A 23,101-nucleotide genomic window follows, 5' to 3' on the forward strand; every position below is an offset into this window, starting at 1 on the left:
GTTTGAAATCCTAGAAGAAAGAATAAGTAAAAAAGAAGACAGAATAGCTGAAATTGAAGAGAGAGAAAGGAATGGAAAAAATTGAACAAGGGCACAAGGATTTGAATGATAGTATGAAGTGCAGCAACATATGTGTCATGGGAGTTCCAGAAGGAGAAGAAAAGGGAAAGGGGCAGAAAGAATATTTGAGGAAATAATGGTTGAAAATTTCCTAACTCTCATGAAAAACAAATTTACATGTCCAAGAAGTGCAGTATACTCCAATGAGAATAAATCAGAATAGACCTATTCCAAGACATACTACTCAGAATGTCAAATGCCAAAAATAAAGAGAAAATTCTGAAAGCAGCAAGGAGAAGCAAACCATCACATACAAGGGATGCCCAATAATACTTAGTGCAGATTTCTCATCAGAAACCTTAGAGTTGAGAAGAAGTGGTATGATATAATTAAGGTACTGAAAGAGAAAAATTGCAAGCCATGAATTCTTTTTCTAGCAAAATAGTCCTTCAAATATGAAAATGAGCTTAAAATATTCAGAAATAAACAGAAACACTTTTACCCCTCAGTGGACTTTGTCACAAGGGTAAAAAGGCATCTGACTCAATAGGAGAAAATATTTGGAAATTACAAAGCCGATAGGGGCTCAATTTGCATTATATATAAAGAGATCCTACAACTCAACAATAAAAAGACAAACTACACAATTAAAAAATGAGCATTTGTCCAAAGAAGAAATACAAATGGTGAAAAAACACATGAAAACATTTTCAGCACCACTAGCTATTAGGAAAATAGAAATCACAACCTTAGTAAGGTATCAGTTTACACCTATTTGGATGGCTATTGTTAAAAAGACAAAGTTACAAGGGTTGTAGAGGATGTGGAGATGCAGGAATGCTGTGGGTAGGAATGGAGAATGGGACACCCACTATGGAAGACTTTTGGCAGTTCGTGAGGCAGTTAAATACAGTTCTGCCATACAATCTAGCAATACCATTACTAGATACATACCCAGAAGAACTGACAGCAGTGATGCCGATAGACACCTGCACACCAATGTTCATAGCAGCCTTATTCACACTTACCAAAAGGTGGCAGTCCGGGTGTTCATCAAGGGAGATGAATGGATTTTAAAAATTGCATTATATCAATGTGGTGGAATATTATTACACTGTAAGAAACATTAAGTCATGATGCATATGACACAATGGATGAATCTGGAGGTCATTATATGGAGTAAAGCAAGCAAGACACAAAAGGACAAATACTGTATGATTTTACTACTATGAACTAAGTATAATGAGGAAACTCAGGAAGTTAATAACTAGAATATAGGTCACCAGAAAAATAGAAAGAAGTTAGAAAATGGAAATCTGAGGTTTAATTTGTACGGAATTGGTTAAAAACAGGTTGTTCATAAATCTTTGGAAATGAATAGAAATGGTGAAAGCACATCATAATGTTTGTAACTAGCAGTGCTAATATATGGGTATGATAGCGATTGGAAGGAACAGTTTAAAGTTCTGTATATTACTAGAAGGAAATCTAAAGCACGAAACATAGGACTATATAGCATAGTGAACCCTCCTCTGAAAAATGAGTAGGGGTAATATTGTATATATAAGATTGTTTTCCTCTGAAACAACATAAATGCACATTAATGTTACAAGATGTTAACATCAGGATGATATTTGAACAAAACTACAACAAAAGCAAACTTGAGAGAGTTTGTAAACAAGTATCTGGATCTACAGGAATCACTAAGGGAAACGGACTTGGCCCAGTGGTTAGGGCGTCCGTCTACCACATGGGAGGTCCGCGGTTCAAACCCCGGGCCTCCTTGAGCTGTGTGGAGCTGGCCCATGCGCAGTGCTGATGCGCGCAAGGAGTGCCCTGCCATGCAGGGGTGTCCCCCGTGTGGGGGAGCCCCACGCGCAAGGAGTGCGCCCCCGTAAGGAGAGCCGCCCAGCGCGAAAGAAAGTGCAGCCTGCCCAGGAATGGCACTGCCCACACTTCCCAAGCCACTGACGACCACAGAAGTGGACAAAGAAACAAGACGCAGCAAGTGGACACAGAGAACAGACAACCGGGGAAGGAGGGGAATTAAATAAATAAATCTTAAAGAAAAAAAAAAGGAATCACTAAAGTGAGTTCTGCAGCCCAAAAGGAAAACAGAGGAGGGAGAGACTTGAGTAGAGTGTAGAAGTGAAGACTATTAGAAAGGATAACCAAAAGGGTAAGAGAACAGATGAAATTAAGATGTGACATATAAAAGCCAAAGGATAAAATTGTGGAAGTAAATAATGCATTTACAATAATAACATTGAATGTGAATGGATTAAACTCCCAAATCAAAAGATACAGGCTGACAGAATGGATTAAAAAAAAACAAACAGGAGCCATCCATATGCTATCTATTAGAGGCTCAGCTTATATCCACGGATACAAATAGGTTAAAGAAAAAGGTTGGAAAGAGATATTTCATGCAAAGAGTAACCGAAAAAGAGTAGGGGTAGCCATACTAATATTGGATAAAATATTCTTTGATTGCAAAAAAGTTATAGGAGATACAGAGGGGCATTATAAATTAATAAAATGGATAATCCACCAGGAAGGAGGAATACCTGTGTACCTAGACAAGGTGTCCCGAAATACATGAAGCAAAACTGAAAGGAGAAATAGAAGTTCTACAATAATAGTTAGAGATTTCAATACACCACTCACATCATTAAATACAACAATTAACAGATCAACTAGGAAGCAGAGAACTTGAGCAATTTCATAAATGAGCTTGACCTAAGAGACATTGCTCCCCAAATCAGTGGACTATACATTCTTCTGAAGTGCTCATGGATCTTTCTTCTGGATAGACCTCATGTTGGTCACAAAGCAGGTCTCAATAAATATAAAAAGGTTAAAATTATCCAAAGCATCTTCTCAGATGATAATGGAATGAAGCTGAAATCAATAATAGATGGGAAATGACAAAATTTGCAATTGTCTGCAGACTAAACAAAACACTCCTAAACAATCAGTTAGAGAAGAAATTGTAAGAGAAATTAATATTTATGTTGAAAAAAATGAAACAAAGCTAAAACTATGGACAGTAGGTTGTAGTTACTCTTTCATCAATGGTTAAAAAAAAGGAAATATGCTAAATGAAAGAAACTAAAGGTACTACGTATTGTTTGACTCCATCTATACAAAATATAAATAAATTAGAGAAACGTAAATAGAATAGCCATTATGTATGACAGGGGAAGGATAGCTTAGGAGATGACTATAAAGGGGAAGAGGTTTGTTTGTTGTTTATTTTAAAAATATTATTGGAATAATGAAAACACTGTAATATACATTGAAGTGATGAATGCACATCTCTGTGATTATACCAAATACCATTGATTGTACACTTTGTGTGGATTTTATGCATTAAGAATATATTTGAGTAAAAGTGTTTAAAAAAATCAACTGGCTGTAGATGTGAGGGTCTATTTCTGAACTATCAATTCAAGTCCATTTGTATATACATCTGTCCTTGTGCCAGTACCATGCTGTTTTGACTGCTGTAGTTTTGTAATAAATTTTAAAGTCAGAAAGTATAAGTCCTCCAAATTTGTTCTTCCTTTTCAAGATGTTTTTGGCTATTTTGGGACCCTTACCCTTCCAAATAAATTTCATGATCAGCTTTCCATTTCTGAAAATTCAGTGTTTGGAATTTTCATAGGGATTGCATTGAATCTGTAAATCATTATGGGTAAAACTGACATCTTAATATTTTGAACATGAACATGAAGTGTCCTATTTATTTAGGTCTTCTTTAATTTCTTTAGTATAGTTTTATGGTTTTCCACGTAGAAGTCTTTTACATCCATGGCTAGATATTTTCCTAAATATTTGATTCTTTTAGTGCTTTATAAGTTAGCTAAAGGGGTGCTGATACAAAGTACCAGAAATCTTTTGGCTTTTATAAAGGGTATTTATTACATGTAAAAGCTTGCAGTTATAAGGCCCTAAAGAGTCCAATTTATGGTAACTTCATTACCAATCTTTGTTGCCACGTGTTGAAGCAAGATGGTGGGGGACATCTGTGAGGGTTCAGCCTTCCTTTTCCCTCTTAAGGCTCCATGAGTCCAGCTTCTTCCAAATCTCAGCTATAGACTGGCATAGGGCTTATCTCTCTTGCCAGGGCTTGTTTCTTTCCAGGGTCATCTATCTGCTCTGTTCTCTTCACAAAGTCAGCTGTAAACTATCAGGTGAATAGCTTGTCTCTCTTCCCAGGGCCTCGACTATGTCTATGGAGCTGTCTCTCTTTCTCTGTGTATCTGCTTCTTTTTTTTTTTTTTAAAGATTTATTTTATTTATTTCTCCCCACCCCCTTGTTGCTTGCATTACTGTGTCTATTTGTTGTGTGCTGGTCTTATTTTTTTAGGAGGCATTGGAAACTGAACCTGGGACCTCCCAAGTGGGAGGGAGGCACCTAATTTCTTGTGCTACCTCTGCTCTCTGCTTTGTTATATGTCTCATTATGTATTCCTCCATGTGTCTCTTGTTGCATCATCTTATTGTGTCAGCTCTCTGCACCAGCCTGCTCTCTTGCCATCTTCTTTACGAGGTACCAGGAACCAGACCCAGACCTCCCATGTGATAGGTGGGAGCCCAATTACTTGAGTCATATCTGCTTCCCCTGTATCTGGCTTCTTAATTGAGTATCCGTTTATATAACCCATCAAGGGGGTGGGGACTCAACCTTGTATGCCCTAATGACATGGTCAAATCAAAGCCTTAATCTTGATTTAATCAAGGAAACATAAAACCTTTGAATTTAAATCAGTCAAAGGGTATCATGCCCAGAGGAACAGACCAGTTTACAAACATAATCATTATCTCTTTTTGGAATTCATAAATAATATCAAACTGCCACAGTTGCTAATGTAAATGGAGTTTTTTTTCTTGATTTCCTCAGATTGCTCATTAACTAGTGTATGGAAACACTACTGATTTTTGCTTTTTCTTCTTGTACTCCACCACTTTGCTGAATTCATTTATTAGTTCTAGTAGATTTTTCAGTCCTTTCTATATTGTCACCTGCAAATACTGAAAGGCTTGCTTCATTTCTCATTTGGATGCCTTTTATTTCTTTTTCATGCCTAAATACTCTGATTGGAATTTCCAGGATAGTGTTGAATAACAGTGGTGACATTGGGCATTCTTGCTTTGTTTCAGATCTTAGAGGGAAAGCATTCAGTCTTTCACCATTGAGTCTGATGTTAACTGTGGGGTTTCCATATATGCCCTTTATCATATTGAAAGAGTTTCCTCCTCCTCCTCTTTTTCTAAGTGTTTTTACCAAGAAAGGATGCTGGATTTTGTCAAATGCTTTTTCTTTGTCAATTGAGATGCTCATGTGCTTTTTCCCTCCATTTTGTTAATGTGTTACATTACATTAATTGATTTTCTTATGTTGAACCCATTTGGTCATTGTTGTGATGGTCTTAAACTTTATGTATGTACCCCAGAAACACGTTTTTTAAATTTAATTGAGTCCTGTGGATATAAAACTGTTCTAAGTATCACCTTTTGATGAGGCTATTCAATTAAGGTGTGACCCACCTCAAATGGGGTAGGTCTTAATCCTATTACTGGAGTCCTTTATAAGAGTGTGGAATTCAGATGAAGAGAGAGAAAGACAAAGGAAAAAGATAAAATGGAACACAGAATAAAAGGGAGAGACTGTGACATGCCACAGGAAGGACAGTTTTGCTGGATAAAGAATTTTTGGCTGGCAAGTTTTCTCTTTTGGTACCTTAAAAGTATTTATCATACCACTGCTTTCCCTCCTTTATGGTTTCTGGTAAGAGTCTGCACTGCGGTAAGAGTCTTATTAAGGATTCCTTGTATGTTTTTCTCTTGCTGCTTTCAGAATTCTCTCTCTATTTTTGGCATTTGACATTCTGGTTAGTATGTGTATCAATGTAGGTGTATTTGGGTTTATTCTGTTTGGAGTGTGTTGGGCTTTTTGGACATGTGTTTCACTGTTCATATTTTCTCAGGTCTACACCTGAATTTTGCCCTGGGTATGTGGTACAACTTTTAAGAGTTACCTTTTTTGTGCAATTGTTTCCCTTCCATGAGAAAGCTTCCTTTCCTTTGTTCCTTATCTAGGAATCTTGATCTTTCTGTTTGTTTTTGTGCAGAATTTTCTCCTCTGCTCCTATGATTTGTTTAAATAAGCTCCCTCACCCAGTGCCCCCTTTTCAATTCACTTTTCAAGTCTGGGACCTGTCCTGTCTTACAGCATTCCAGTTTTCCTTTTTTTTTTCCCCCTGTGAGGATTTTCTGCCGTTTCTTTCCCATTAGGATATCCCACCCCAGGGAGTGAGATGGGGTCAATACAGAAAGGCCTGTTTTGTGTTCAGGTGATCCAGCAGAGACTGGATTGAATGTGTGTATTGTTAGAGGTTTCTCCCTTACAAGGTTTATAATGATTAACTGATCACAGGCTTTACAATGGTTAACAGTGACTTTCATTCCCGTGACATAGAACAGCCCCCCATCCAGAGCCTATGTGTTCAGATACAGCTCATTTCCTCACAAGAATAAACAAAGGAGTCACATGGAACCACCAGTCCCTCTCACATCCCTAGAATTCACTACCTCTAGCTCACTACCCCCTAGCCATACAAGGGGAAAAATTCGCCTCTGCAGTTCCCTATTGGCCCTCAGGTCTTACCCAAGCCCCAGCCCCCTCCCACTGACTGAGCATTTTCCTGCCTATAGATGTACTGTATAAATTCATGACTCCCTCTGCCAGGGGCAGGCTGAAGACTCTCTTCAGACCCCCACCATGCCCACAAGGGGGCCGAAGTCTATTCTTCAGACCCCTTCTGTTGGGAGAGTGTCTCAATAAACTTTCTGTCTGCAATTGTCAGTCTCCCTGTCCCAGTGAGCACTGTTTTTCTCTAACAGTGACTTGCCAGAAGCTCTGCCATGGTCTCTTTTATCCCTGTTGAATAAAGTGTTCTTCAGCAGCTTGCATTTCACCCTGGGTCTCTGCAAACTTGGAGTCCTGTGCCTGGATATGTGTGGGTTTTTATCTTGCTGTTATGAATGGCTCTAGAGTCTGCATCTGTGGCCAGAGGGACCTGGGCTGTGCTGCTTCTTTGTTACTCTTCAGCTGCACTGGACAGAGTGAGGGGGAGGGGTCTGGATTGGGGTCCAGACTGGTGTGTTGGAGACATAAATCTCCTACCTGTTTTTGGTGTGTTCTTTTCTCTTTTTCTTCAGTCGAATTTTGTGGATTCCTCCAGTCTCTCTTGTTCTCCAGAATTCCAAACAAAGGATTTGTCCTTTCAGTAGTTGTTTCTGAGGGGAAACTTTTCCAGGGGATATCTTACATTGCCATGTTGATGTCATCACCCCTCATCTGATTTTAATTTGCATTTCTCTAATGGTTATTGATGGTCATCTTTTCATATACTTAAGTCTTATCTGTATCTCTTATTTGGTGAAGTTTGTTAATATAGCATGTTTTTTTTTTAAGTTGGATTGTTTGTTTTCTTACAAACTTGAATTCTAAGAGTTCTTTATATAATCTTAAATATTCAGATGTATGTTTTGCAAATATTTTTCCCAGTCTATGAATTTTCTTTTCAATTTCTTAAAGTAAAGTTTTAAAATTTAAGTCCAATTTATTGACTTTTTTCCTTCTATACTTTGGATTTTTTTAAGCCCTGTTTAAAAAATCTTTACAGAAACAAGTTTACTAAGATTCTAGAAGTTTTTAGCTTTGTACTGAGATCTATATTCCATTTCAAGGAAGTTTTTGTGTATGGTGTGAGGTTGGGTTGAGGTTTGATTTTTTATTTTTTTAATGAATGTTCTAGCATCATTCATTGAAAAGAGTAGACTTTTTACATTGAATTTTCTTAGAACATCTGTTAAAAATGGGGTCGCTATTTTTTTGTGGGTCTATTTATGAATTTTTTTTTAAAAACTGAATGTTGTCTTTATGCCATACCACTTTGTAGCTTGATTACTTTATAGTGCATCTTGGCATCGCATAGTGTAAATTCTCTAGCATTGTTCCTCATCAAAATTATTTTATTTATTGTATACTCTTTGCTTTTCCATATAAATTATTGGACACTGTATGAATTTCTGCAAAAAAGACTTCTGGTATTTTGATTGGAATTTCATTGAATTTATAGATTAATTAAAGGTGAATTATCATTTTGATGATATTAAGTCTTCTGATACATGAGCATGGTTAAGGTTTCCATTTATAAAGGTATTTGTTTTTGCTTGTCCTTTGTAAAAGTTATTTGTGGGGTTGAATGGGACCTCATATATATATATTTTTAATGTAATATTATTACAAAGTCAATTAAAAAAAAGTTATTTGTACTTCATAATTTTTGAGCTGTTGTCAATGGTATTTTGTTTTAACTTTTAATTTTAATTGTTGCTATTACATAGGAATATAATTGATTTTTGTATATTTACTTTAACCTTGCTAAACTTATTTATTCTAGTTTTATTCTTGTTAAAGCTTTATTTTTAAAAATTTCTTTTTTCCATTTATTACATTGTCTAAGATCACTACAATGTTGAATAGATGTTATGAAAAGTAACATCATCGCCTTGTTTCTATTTTTAGGGAGGAAAGCATTCAGTCTTACATCATTAAGTATGATTTTCGCTGTACATTTTTCATGGATACCCTTTGTCACATTGAGGAAGTTCCTTTTTCTTCCTGGTTTGCTGATAATTTTGATCATGAATGGACTTGGCATTTGCTTACTTGCTTTTCCTATGTTTGTTGAGATAATCACGTGGTTTTACTTTTTAAAATATGTTAAAATGATGAATTCCATTGATTGATAGATTACAAATGTTAAACCATAAATATCTGGGATAAACCCATTATGTTATATATTGGTGGATTTAATTTGCTAAAATTTTGGCAAGAATTTTTGCATAGATATTCACAAGGGATAAGGGTCTTTAGTTTTCTTATAATGTTTTGTCTGGTTTGGGTAACAGGGTATGCTGACCTCATAAAATAAGTTGGAAAGGGTGCTTTCTCTTCAGTTTTCTATAGTAGATGGTGTAGAATTGTCGTAAGTTTTTAATTAAATGTTTTGAAAAAGTCACCAGTGAGGCCATCTGAACATGAGGATTTCTTTGCAGGAGAGATTTTGTTAAAAAATTCCATTTCTTTAATATTTATAGGATTAATGATAATATCTGTTTCTTTTTTATAATTTGCATCTTTCTAGGAATTTGTCCATTTCTTCTAACTTATGTAATTTATTTTAATCTATTCATAATATTCCTTTACTAACTTTTCAATATCTCTGGGACCAGTAATGTCTTCTCTGAGATTCCTGATAGTAATAGTTTGTCTTCTCTTTTTCTAATCAGTTGGCTTATCAATTTTATTGACTTTGTCAAAGAACTAGGTTTTGGTTCATGGTTCTCTATCATTTTTCTTTTTTATCTGTCATTTAAAATAATTTCTAATCACTCTGCACATCAAGCTACAACTCCTCCTTACCTGCTTTGCCCATCCCTTGAAAACCTCTGATCTACTTTCTGTCTCTTTCAAGAATTTGTTGGTTCTAGATATTTCATGTAAGTGAAACCATACAGTATTTGTCCTTATGTATCTTGCTTATTTGACTCACCATAATGATTTCAAGTTCACTCCATGTTGTAATATGTATCATCGCTTCATCCCCCTTTTTTTTTTTTGCTGAATAATATTCCATTCCATGTGCATAACACATTTTGTTTATCCATTTAACTGTTTTTGGACACTTGGGTTGTTTCCACCTTTGTAGAGAATGCTGCTATAAAACTGGGGTTCATGAACAAGTATCTGAGTCCCAGTTTCAGTTTCTTTTTTTATGTACCTAGGAGTGAAATTGACAGGTCTTACAATGATTCTGTATTTAATTTTTTTAGGAATTGCCAAACTGCTTTGTACAGTGGCTCCACCATTTACCGTTACCACAAACAATGCATGAAACTTCCATTTCCTTGCATCTTTTCTGGCACTTGTTACTTTCTGTTGTTTTTTTCTCTTAACAGTAGCCATCCTAGTGGGTTTGACATGTGGGATATCTTATTAGGGTTTTGATTGCATTTCTGTAATGATAGTGGTTAATGTTGTTGAGCATCTTTCCGTAAGCATATTGGCCATTTGTCTATTCTCTTTGGGAAAATGTCAAGTCCTGGGCCTAGTTTTTAGTTGGATTGTTTGTCTTTTTATTGTTAGGTTTAAGAGTTTTTTTTATATATTCTCTATATTAAGCCTTGAACAGATACATGATTTGTAACTCTTTTTTTTTCCCATTTTATAGGTTGTTTTTTCCTACTTTCTTAGTAATATTCTCTAATAAATGGAAAATTTTTAAAAATAATTCAAATTTTCCTGTGTGTGTTGTGTTTTTTTAATGGTTTTTCATGCTTTTGATGTCAGATCTAAGAACCTATTGCCAAATGCAAGGTCACGAAGATTTGTCCATATGTTTTTCTCTAAGAGTTTTATGTTTTTGGCACTTATATTTAGGTCTTTGATCTATTTTGAGTTGATTTTTATATATGGTATGTGTTTGTGGGGAGGGGTTCCAACCTTATTCTTTTTCATGTGGATATCCAGTTGTCCCAACACCATTTGTTTAAGATACTCTTTCCACATTTAATGGTCTTGGAAAATATCAACTAGCCATAGATGTGTGGGTCTGTTTCTGGACTTTCAGTTCTCTTCCATGTTTATACTTAATGCCAGTACCAGTGCTTTTTTGTTTTGTTTTGTTTATTTTTTTAAGGAGATACCAGGGATTGAACCCAGGACCTCTTACATGGGAAGCAGGCGCTCAACTACTGAACTATACCTGTACCCCACACTGTTTTGATAATTGTAGCTTTGTAGTAAGTTTTGAAATTGGTGAGAGTCCTTCAGCTTTCTTTTTTGAAATTGTTTTGTGATTTGGGGCCCCTTATAATTCTATATTTATGTAAGGATTGGCTTTTTCATTTCTGCAAAAATGGCTGCTGGAATTTTGGTAGGTATTATGCTGAATCTCTAGATTGCTCTTTCACTTATTTTTGCTCCTTTTTAATTCTCTTCATCTTGCTTTAATTTTATTTACTCTTTTTTTTTTTTCTAGTCTTTTATGGTGGAGACTTAAGCCATTGCCTTTAAACAACTTTCTGTTTTTCTAATATAAGTTCTTTTTTTTTTTTTTTTTTTTAATTTTTTTATTTTTTATTGACTTTGTAATAATATTACATTAAAAATATATATGTGAGGTCCCATTCAACCCCACCCCCCCACCCCCCCTCTCCCCCCCCCCAACAACACTCGTTCCCATCATCATGACACATCCATTGGATTTGGTAAGTACATCTTTGGGCACCTCTGCACCTCATATACATTGGTTCACATCATGGCCCATACTCTCCTCTATTCCATCAAGTGGGCCCTGTGAGGATTTACAATGTCCGGTGATTACCTCTGAAGCACCATCCAGGGCAGCTCCATGTCCCGAAGACGCCTCCACCTCTCATCTCTTCCTGCCTTTCCCCATACCCTTTGTCCATTATGTCCACTTTTCCCAATCCAATGCCACCTCTTCTATGTGGACATTGGATTGGTTGTGTCCATTGCACCTCTATGTCAAGAGGAGGGTCAGATTCCACCTGGATGCTGGATGCAATCCTCCCATTTTCAGTTGTAATCACTCTAGGCTCCATGGTGTGGTGGTTGTCCTTCTTCAACTCCATCTTAGCTGAGTGTGGTAAGTCCAATAAATCAGATTGTAGGTGCTGGAGTCTGTTGAGGCTCAGGATCTGGCTGTCACATTGTCAGTCCAGAGTCTAATATAAGTTCTTATTGCAGTATATTTCCCTTGAAGCACTTGTTTTAGCTGCTTGCCACACTTTCTGAAATGTTGTGTTTTAATTTTTATTTAGCTCAAAATATTTTCTAATTGCCATTGTGATGTCTTTTTTTTTCCTATCCGGTTGTGTCATTGTCTTTTTGGTATGTTTCTTCACCGTGAGGGGGACTTGCCTTCTCTGCACTGGTCTGAGACACCCCTTTTCTTTTTCCAGGAGGTCCTGGAGATCCAACCCAGGTCCTCCCGGTGGTCAACAGGAGCTCAGTTGCTTGAGCCACAGCCACTTCCCTGTGATCTATGGTTTACTCAAAAGTATATTGTTATAAATAAATAAACAAGTTAAATTTAAAAAAAAGAGTATATTGTTTAGCTTCTTAATATTCAAGGATCTTCACAGATTACTTTGTTATTGATTTTTAATATAAGAGCTTTATTGATTTATAATTTCCATATCATATTATTCACCCATTTAAAGTGAATTCACTCATGTAAAGAACAGTTCAGTGGTTTTGTTTTATTCCCAGAGTTGTGTGACCATCACCACAATTAATTTTAATCATTGCACAAAGAAACCCTACACCATCAGCAGTCATTCCCTCTTTCCCCGCCTCCCGCAAATCCTCCTTCCTCCTTCCAACACAAAGGAACAGCTAATCTGTCTATATAGATTGCCTATTCTAGATATTTCATATTCATAGAAACTTTTGTGTCCGACTTCTTTCATTTAGCATAATGCTTTCAACACTCATCTGTGTTGTTGTTTTCATTCCTTTTTATTGCCAAATAATATTCCATTGTATAGATGTATCACATTTTATTTACCCATTATCAGTTGATGGGCATTTAGGTTGTTTCCACTTTTACAGGGTCTGTTAGGAATAAGGTTGCTATGAATATTTGCTTACAAGTTTTTGCTTGGACAAATGTTTTGATGCTCCTTGGGAGCAGAATTGATTGTTCATATGATAATTCTGTATTTAACTATTTGGAATACTGCCAGGCTGTTTTCCAAAGAGGCTGTATTGATGAAGGTTTCAATGAATAAACTGGGACAAGCTGTGTGACTGTTGGAATCATCAGTTTTAAAGCCTGTAGCTGATTGGATGACACTTTTCATTTCTGCAGGCAGTCTCCTTTGTTGATGGTAGATGTAATCAGCCATAGATATAATCAACTGACTAATAATTTAAATCCTTGTAATATCCTCACAGTATATAACTCAGGCCAGTGTTTGCTTGACGAAATACCTGGGCACCGTAACCTAGCCAAGTTAACACGTGAACTTAACCATTACAGTATATTAGGTGCCTTTCCTTTTTCTTTCATATTGATTTTGCTCAACATGTTTGCCATGCTATAGTGTGGATCCATTTACTTTAAATATATATAGCTGTCTTCTATTTTGAGTGCCTTTTGAAAGATGAGTATATGATTTGTCTACTTTTATGTGCCTTAGGGTATGGAGGATATGGAGACAGTGGCCATGGGAGTTGCTGAGGGCAGGGAGGAAGAAGAAGAGGGGCCCCTTCCCTCTGTGATGTGGGGCAATTTCGGGACTTGGAGTTGTCCTGAATTGCAGGGACAGATGCAGGACATTATATATCCTGCCATAACCCACTGAATGGACTTGGAGTGTAAACTACAATGTAAACTATAATCCATGCTGTGTAGCTCCAAAATGTATTCATCAAATGCAATGAATGTACCACACAGATGAAAGAGGTTGTTGATGTGGGAGGAGTGGGGAGTGTGGGGAGTGGGATATATGGGAACCTCTTATATTTCCTAATGTAACATTTTGTGTGATCTATGTATCTTTTTTTAAAAAAAGATAATAAAAATTTAAAAAATATATTCAAACTTTCTCACCTAAGAGTTATGAAATATCTTGTGATAGGTTTCACGAACCTACCTTATTATATCCATTTTGAGATAAATATTGGTTAAAACCCTGTGTAAGTCATTTAGTTTTTTGTTTTCTGTCTTACCACTTCCTTATATTATTATAGAGATAGTTAAATATTTTTTGTGATAAGCCTTAAGATTAATTTGATTTGAAACTCTTTGTTTTTTTTTGAAGGTAAATGAAATTGCCTTTATAAATACCCTTGAAGCCCAGAATAAACGCCATGATGTTCTGTCAAAATTGAAGGAATATGAGCAGAGGCTTAATGAGTTACAGGAAGAGCGTCAACGAAGACAGGAAGAAAAGCAAGCCCGGGATGAAGCTGTGCAGGTAGAATTTTATTCAGCAAGTATTTGAGCACTCACCATATTCCAGGCTCTGAGCTATGGGCTGAAGATACAGAGAAGAGTAAGACCTAGTCTTTGCTCCCAAGAGTTTGTGGTTTGGTATAGCACTGTTTGGAAACACGAATAAAAGAAGTGTGTACTCACTTAGAGTAGACTGCAGTCATAGAATTAGAATCTAGCCTCAACCAATGAAGGACTCAACTCTTCCCACAAATAAAAGGGACTGCTTTTAAATCAGTATACATTGCCTTAAAGAACTGGGCAATCTTTATCCTTACAACAAAGAGCATCTGTCATTTACTTGACAGTCTCATCAGATACCTTAACTGCTGAGGTTTTAATCTCTGTAACAAATGTTAGTTGGGTATCATTTTCAGAATGGGAAGAATAATTAAGACATAAACTGTACTGCTGATTAGAATCTACTTCAGCTCTTCTTCCTTAATAGAAAGCCCTTGCCCAAGCACTCTTTTGGGATCTGACAATTTTGACATAGAGATCAAATTTAGCAATATTTAAATGTGAGTGCAGACATATTTTGTTGTCAGTAATATCTATTTGTTCATTTTTTCATTCATTCAGTCATCATTTACTGAATTACCACTGTAAGTCATATGCCGTTCTAGGCCCAAGGACATAAAAACAGTAGTTCCTTCTCACTGTGATCTATACATAAACAAAATGTTAACCCATTATGATAAGTACATTTGCAGTAACACAAAAGAGAACACCTTACTCAAATTGGGAGTGGGGAGGGCATGAGAAAGTCAGGACAAACTTCCTGGATGATGCGATACCTCGACTAAGTTTTGAAAAATGAAGCAGATGCATATGACGTCAAGTGGTTTGGGAGGACATTCCACGCAGAAGGAGATATGAGAGAGCACTGCATGTAGAGTTAGGGGGTGATCATTAAGAGCATTATTATGTTTAAAATTAGGAATGTTATATTTTTTTCTGTTGAATGCCACTAATGGTTTTAATAAATACACTTCCTAATTTTATTGATCGGTTGTTGTTGTTTGTGGACATAGCAGGCATTTTCATCTTAATTCCTATTTTTACTTGATTATAGTTCAATGTCTTATTTTAATCTGAGTGCCAGGCTAACTTAAGTTTAAAAATATTGAATGCTTCTATTAGAGAAATTTTAGCTTTTCCTTCAAGGAGTAGCAATACTTTTCATTTTTAAAAACTTATAACTTAATACTCTACCAACTTATACCCTTAAATGAGTAAATAAAATAACATGACATTTTAATTTTTTATTTGAGGCTTCCCTTCAACATTATTATTCTCTCTTTCTTAATAGCTGGACTATTTCATAAAAATAAGTATATTTTGTAAATGATGTATGACTTTTCATAACCCTTAAGCATTAGTAATTCAGAGATAAATATGATCCCTGCCTTCTTTGCTAAAAGTATCAGTGTAAAAGAATGTAATAGAAGTAGTACAAGGTGCAGAGATACCACAGAGGAGGAAATAATTGACTCTATTGGTGGGAATGGAATGTCAGGAAAATTTCTTCAGAAGAGGTGACTTCTCTGCAGGGTTTTGGGAAGATAAAAATGAGTAAAGTTGTCTGTTTTCTAAAGAGATACTTTGGTTCCTATATTAGTTAGGTTTCTGTAGGGAAACAGAATCAACAAGAGATATCTGTCAATAGTTTGTGATTTTATGAGACTCTCACGCAGCCATGGGGATGCACAGGTTCTGCAGGCAGGTGCAACCAGAAGCTCCAATGAAGATTCTTGATTAGTTCTGGGAGACATTGGCCGTCCAAAGACAAGTGGGGAAATTCTCTCTCAATGCTGGAATCACTTCCCCTTTTAAGGCATTCATCTGCTTGGATAAAATGTCACTCATTGCTGATGGCAATCTCCTGATTGATGTAATTGTAATACCTATCTATGATTTACCACTGCAGTAAAGTCATTGTTGACTCAATGTCCACAAATGCCCTTGTATTACAGTTAGCCCAGTGCCTGCTCGACCAAACAATTGGGCACAATTACCTGACCAAGTTGACACAATAGCCTAACAACCATCACAGTTCCCTTCTCTGCATTTTGCAGTTTTGAATATTTGCAATAAAGTACTTAATCTTCAGTTTAAAAATGATGAGTCTCATTTCATAATTTGGAACATTCTTTAGAGCTTAAAGGAAAGCAGTATTTCTTTTACTGAGAGTTGTAAGCAATTTCCTTTACCTACCACCACTTTAGCTATTGTTTGATCACTCAGAATTATCTTTTTAAAATGTAGAAATTTCCTGTGGACACAATTTTCAAAGAAAATTTAAAAGCCTACCCACATAAATTTACTTGCGATATACTGACATTCTTGGAAAAATACACTGATAATATATAGCTTACATATATAATTAAATTTTTAAAAATTTATAATGATTATCAGCTGTGCAAGGCGCTCGTGTAACATTCTGTCATACAATAATGATAGTAAGCACTTGACTTCATCTAGAATTCAGGGGCTCTCCATCTACTTTACTTGTACTCTTAGGCCTTTCTGAGGCTACCGTAAAGACATTCCCCAATATGGAGTAAAGTGTGTTTTTGGGGTAGGGAAAGCTCTTCAGAAGGCTTAGGAGTTATCTTTTTATCCCTTTTCTGTAGGTTTATAGTATTTATGTGTGTGTGTGTGTGTGTATTTATAATGCACATTAAATTGTAAAATTATGCTCACTTATTTAACATATATTTTTAGAATCCCTACCCTGGGCAAGGTGCTTTGTGGGGTACAGTTTCTTATCTTTAGGGTATATAAATATTAAAAAGGAAAATACAAGGTGAACTTACTAATTTTATTCTTTAGCTATACAGTTACCAGTTATCTTTTTCATTTCTTAAAAATAGAAATTAAAAGATTGAAGTCCAAATATCTCTATTAGTACAATGTCAGTATAGGTCTTGTATCCATGAAAATAATTAGCAAGTTGATATGTGTGTGCATCTACAACTTGGCTACTTTGCACATACGTATAAAATATGTAATTAATTTTACATTTTTAATTTGTGAGACCATTGTATCATTTTTAGAGTTATCATCTTCAAGCTTTTGGTTTTCTAGAAAATGGAACAAAAAGTTCTGGTTTAATTCTTTATATCTAATGTCTTTCATTGTGAAACTTGTGTTTTCAGGCATAATACAGGTTTTTTAAAACTTCAAATAGATGCAAGTATAGAAGGAAATATTTTTAAAATAATTTTCTTTAATGGAGAAATTTTCTGTATCAGATTTGATTGTTTTTGGTCTTAAGAATTTTTTCCACCTTGTATAACTAAACAAGTTTCCACATATTCTTACTAATGAGAATTGCTACATCCTATTCATAAATACTGTGCCAGACACTGAAGAATATATTTAAAATCTAATATCATTTCTCCAACGATATGCAGTCTGCCAGATATTCCCTCCTGAAATCAGTGTATTCCTTCTAATTTTCCCTCCCCCTGAAAAATGAATGGGTACCTGTATTAGTCAGGGTTTTCTAGGGAAATAGAATTGATAGGCGATATCTGTAAATAGTATGAGGTTTTTTATTAAATTGTCTCACACGACCGTGGGGATGCACAACTCCAAATTCTTTTATTTTATTTTTTTTTATTGACTTTGTAATAATATTACATTAAAAATATATATGTGAGGTCCCATTCAACCCCACCCCCCCACCCCACCTCTCCCCCCCCCCCCCCCCCCCAGCAACACTCCCTCCCATCATCATGACACATCCATTGGATTTGGTAAGTACATCTTTGGGCACCTCTGTACCTCATAGTCAGTGGTCCACATCATGGCCCATACTCTCCCCCATTCCATCCAGTGGGCCCTGTGAGGATATACAATGTCCGGTGATTGCCTCTGAAGCACCATCCAGGGCAGCTCCATGTCCCAAAGACGCCTCCACCTCTCATCTCTTCCTGCCTTTCCCCATACCCATCAGCCACCATGTCCACTTTTCCCAATCCAATGCCACCTCTTCTATGTGGACATTGGATTGGTTGTGTCCATTGCACCTCTATGTCAAGAGGAGGCTCAGATTCCACATGGATGCTGGATGCAATCCTCCCACTTTCAGTTGTAATCACTCTAGGCTCCATGGTGTGGTGGTTGTCCTTCTTCAACTCCATCTTAGCTGAGTGTGGTAAGTCCAATAAATCAGATTGTAGGTGCTGGAGTCTGTTGAGGCTCAGGATCTGGCTATCACATTGTCAGTCCAGAGATTCAAATCCCCTAAATATATCTTAAACCCCAACATTAACTGCACCTCCAGCACATTAGCATGAAAGTCTTATGAAGGGAGATCCCATCTGAGTCCAGATTCATCACACATAAACACCATTTCCCAAGAGGGGCCATCTGACCTGGTAGTTAACCCCATCGGCCATGACCATAACTCCCATGGGTCTCTTTAGCCCTCAAAGGAACCAATATCTGGGGGTTGTATCTACTTTATCTGTCTCTCTGACTCTGCTCAGTTGTGCATAAGGGCAATCCTTCTGCCAGCCTCCAGACTCTTTTTTAGAAACTCGTAGCCATATAAACTCATTTCTCCTTTCCATTTCCCATAACTCCAAATTCTGTAGGGAGGCTGCAAGCCAGGAGCTCAGTTAAAGGTCCCCAGGATACACTGGCTGTCTGAAGGAGAGATGGGAATTCTCTCTCTGAATGATAAAATCACTTTTCCTTTTAAGACATTCAACTGATTGGATGAGATGTCACTCATTTTTTAAGGCAATCTCCTCAGTTGATTTTAGATATGGTCAGCCGTAGATGCAGTCAACTCACTGATGATTAAAGTCCATGAATGTCTTTATCTTACAGTTAGCCCAATGCTTGCTTGACCAAAAACTGGGCACCATTACTTGGTCAAATTGACACATTAGCCTAACCATTGCAGTACCCTTTTGGCTTACTACTTTAGAAAGGTTTCTTTCTCTTTGGGAAAGAGCTTGTTGTGGAAATGAAGTCACTATTTCTGGCTCAGTAACTATTAGAAAAATTTATCTCTCCTTATTGTTCTCTAAAGAGTAACTGCTTTATTCTTTTCTACTGTCATTTCCTCAGCATTTACTATGTGCTTAACATTATACAGAGTATTTACCTATATTAGTAATTTAGATCTCACAATAAACTGAGGCTGAACTTGAGATGACTGGCCAACGTTATGTAAGGTTATATAAGTAATAGGTATTAGAGCCTAGATCAGTGTATTTTATTAATCCTACAGAGGAGGGTACAAGGAGATGTTGTGGAGCTACCTGGTGAATGGGGATGTATTGAAAGAGATGTATCAGTATACTAGCAAAATGGTGAAAATTAGCAAAGTACTACTTTACTAACTAGGCAGAAATATACACAGGACACAGTATTTCATGTTCAAGTTTGCCCTCTTTCGATGAAGTGTCTTCTGCCTTATTGATGATGATGATAAGTTATTAATTTTTTATTTTTATTCAAGTTAATAGATCACATAGAATGTTACATTAAAAAAAAATGAGGTTCCCACATAACCCACACCCCACACCCCACCCCCATCATTTTTGTAAATTGTATTTTTTTGAAGATACATACATCACAAAAAAGGTTACATTATAAACAACGTAAGAAGTTCCCGTATATCCCCCATCCCCCCACCTCACTCCTCCCACACTAACAACCACCCCTATTGTGGCACACTTAACGCACTCGGTGAGCACATTTTGGAGCACTGCTGCACCATGTGGATAATAGTTTACTCTGTAGTTAACACTCTCCCCCAGTACATTCAGTGGGTTATGGCAGAATATATAATGTCCAGCATCTGACCCTGCATATCATTTAGGACAACTCAAAGTCCCAAAAATGCCCCCTCATCCCATCTCTTCTTCCTACTTCCTGCCCTCAGCAACTACTGTGTCCACTTTCTCCCTGTCAATGATACAATTTTTTCCATTAGTAATCACAATAGTTTTATAGTAGAATATCAGTAAGTCCACTCTAATCCATATTTTATTCCTCCATTCTTTGGGCCCTGGGATGGTGATGTGCACTCCACCTCTATATCGAGAGGGGGCTTAGATTCCACATGGATGATGGATGCAATTCTCTTGCTTGTAGTTGTAGGTACTCTCAGCTCCCTGGTGTGGTGATTGATCATCTTCACCTCCCTGTTAGCTGACCTGCGTAAGTCTAATGAACCAGAGAGTAGGAGCTGCAACTCTGCTGAGGCTCCGGGCCCAGATGGCACTTGGACAGTCCAGAGATTCAAGTCTCCTGAGGATAACACCAATGCTAGCATCAACCAGAGGTTTATTAAAAGTGACAGAAGAAGCATGTGTAGAGAGGTCACATCTGAGTCCAACTCCATCACACTCAGGGACACAAATTCCATAGTACAGCCCACTGACATGGTATTGAGCTCCAGAGCTGTCTGCCATGACCATATCCCTATGGGCCTTCATAGCCCTCAGGAGAACCAGTACCTGGGGTTGTATCCACTTTAGCTGTTTCTTGGGGTCCTCCTGAGGAATGCATAAGTGTGACCCCTCTGATGACCTCCTGACTCTTTTTTGAAGACTCTTAGCTGTATAAACTAATTTGCCTTTGCCATTTCCCTCTTTTATTCAAGGTCAAATAGCAGTTTTTAACACATGATCTTACATGTGGGCTGAGATATTCTTCTGGTCTGAGTTGACCCTTTCATTCAAGGTCTTTTTCTATTTATATCACCAGCTGGTGCTTGGTAGTAATCCCTTGGCACCAGGGAGACTCATCCCCAGGAATCATGTCCCATGCTTGGGGGAATGTAATGCTTTTACATGCTGAGTTTGGCTTAGAGAGTGCCCACATTTGAGCAACATGGAGGCTCTCACTAGGTAACTCTTAGGCATCCTGCAGCTCTAGGCCTACTTCATATTTCAGGCACACAGACTCATAAGCATAATCATCAGTATCAAGGGCTCATTGTTGGAAAATGCTTCTTTGTTGGTCTTTGCCATTGCATTTGGGGGATTGTTGCTGTTCCATTAGGGAATGTGATAGAGCTCCCCTGGCCAAGAACTCAGCACTCCCTCAGTTGTCGTTTGTAACTGTTATCCAAACATTTTTATGTTCCCTATGTACATGCCCTGGAGAACTCTCTCCCAACCATGTGCTCCCCCATCAATAACACCCCACACCAGTGTTCCTCCCCTGCCATAGTTGAACCTCTCTGTGGTCCAAAACTTATTCAGCAGTGGAGCCTAGTATATTGCCAAATTCAATTAATAGGAAAATGAAATATAGTGATGGGTTTAAAGATTAGAAGTATACATGCTAATTTAGAAATACTAAGATCAAATTTTAAAAATTGGTGTATTAATAAAAATTAACAATATTATAAAGATTTGTTTTTAACGTTTTACCTTTAATCACTGTAATAGGTGTTGTCCTGTATGTACAGTGGCAGGGCACTTTGTTTCATTTCTTCCTCAGTTTCTACATCCATTCCTTCTTTAAAAATTTTTTTCCCTAATTTTTGATTTTGTCTTCAAAAAAGTTTTAGATCACAGTAATTCACATATACAATATAGGGGACTCCCATATATCCCATATCAAACCCTTTCCTCCTTCCCTAACAATGATTTTTTTACATGCCCTTGTTACATTTCCTGCAGCTGATGTCAGGTTATGCAACATAGCTTTCAAACATGGTTCCACTGTGGTTGACATTATGGTTAATATTTTAGACTGTACAATTTTCTACATTTTTGGTTTCCTAGTGTTTTACATTATGGTTTACATTTTAGCTTATAGACTTGTGTACATTTTTGGTGTACATTAACATGTCCTATATCCATTGTTACATGATCTTGTGGAGCACTTCCATTGCCCCCAGTTGCCCTGCTTCCATCTATTCTTTACCTTTCTTGCCCTCCCCTCTGGGCCGGCAGTGACAGTCAATATTCATTACTTTGAGGGACCAGATTTACAGATACTTGCAACAATGCTGAGGGCTTGACACTCTAGACTGCCCTACCCATTGGGAGCCACCAGTTCTCTTGGGGGAAACAATTCTCTCTGTTTGAGAACATCAGGTCTCCCCAGGACGCGGCTACACCTTCACACTCAATGTATAATCTCCACCCGATGATTTAACACACTGTGACAAACTGAGGACTCACACACTCCCTAGCAGCCTTCCCCTGTGCCAGATGCCCCCCCCCCCACAGCACCTTAAACATGTAATCCTTCCTTATTATATTTTCTGAAGAGTTTTCTCAACCTTATAGTTTCATCCATATACCTGAGATTCTCCCATATTCAACTGTTCCCTCCAGCCCTCCCCCCAATTCCTTGGGGCATCTGACCCATCCTCCCAACCCTAGTCCCCCTCAAGCCCGCAAAGCTCCACCCAGTGGTATCCCTATGCCCCCATCTTATCTCTTCCCTGTACAAATACTTAACTCCAGCTTATAATAGATTTCACCCATGTAGGAATCAGCTCACAATCTTCCTCTCCCTGCCCCCCCAAAGTTCCTTTAAGCCTATCATCCAGTGTCTGGTTCTCTGAGACAGCTTGGTTTGCTTGTTTCATATCAGAGAGGTCATGTAGTATTTGTCTTTCAATGCCTGGCTTGCTTCACTCTACATAAGATCCTCAAGATTCATCCATGTTATCACGTGTTTGTACTGTATTCCTTCTTATAGCTGAGTAGTATTCCATTGTATGTATATACCACATTTTATTTATCCATTCATCTGTTGATGGGCATTTGGGTTGATTCCAACTTCTGGCTATAGTGAATAATGCTGCTATAAACATTGGTGTGCATATGTTGGTTTGTGTCCTTATTTTCATTTCCTCTGCGTATATACCCAGCAGTGGAATTGCTGGGTCATATGCCTAATCTATAGCTAACTATTTTAGAAACTGCCAAACTGTCCTCCAGAATGGC

The 23,101-nt window shown here is 37.2% G+C and overlaps 1 protein-coding gene across 6 annotated transcripts in view; it reads left to right on the forward strand.

Moving 5' to 3' along the window:
- Positions 1 to 23,101, forward strand: part of SCAPER (S-phase cyclin A associated protein in the ER) — a 616,772-nt gene that overhangs the window by 240,790 nt on the left and 352,881 nt on the right. For all 6 annotated transcript variants that reach the window (XM_004468178.4, XM_004468179.4, XM_071214311.1 and 3 more), the window contains one exon: positions 13,990 to 14,145. In XM_004468178.4, the coding sequence (XP_004468235.1) occupies positions 13,990 to 14,145 (156 nt within the window). The remainder of the gene's footprint in view (positions 1 to 13,989; positions 14,146 to 23,101) is intronic.

This window comes from Dasypus novemcinctus, chromosome 3 (assembly GCF_030445035.2).
Source record: "Dasypus novemcinctus isolate mDasNov1 chromosome 3, mDasNov1.1.hap2, whole genome shotgun sequence".
Lineage (NCBI taxonomy): Eukaryota > Metazoa > Chordata > Mammalia > Cingulata > Dasypodidae > Dasypus > Dasypus novemcinctus.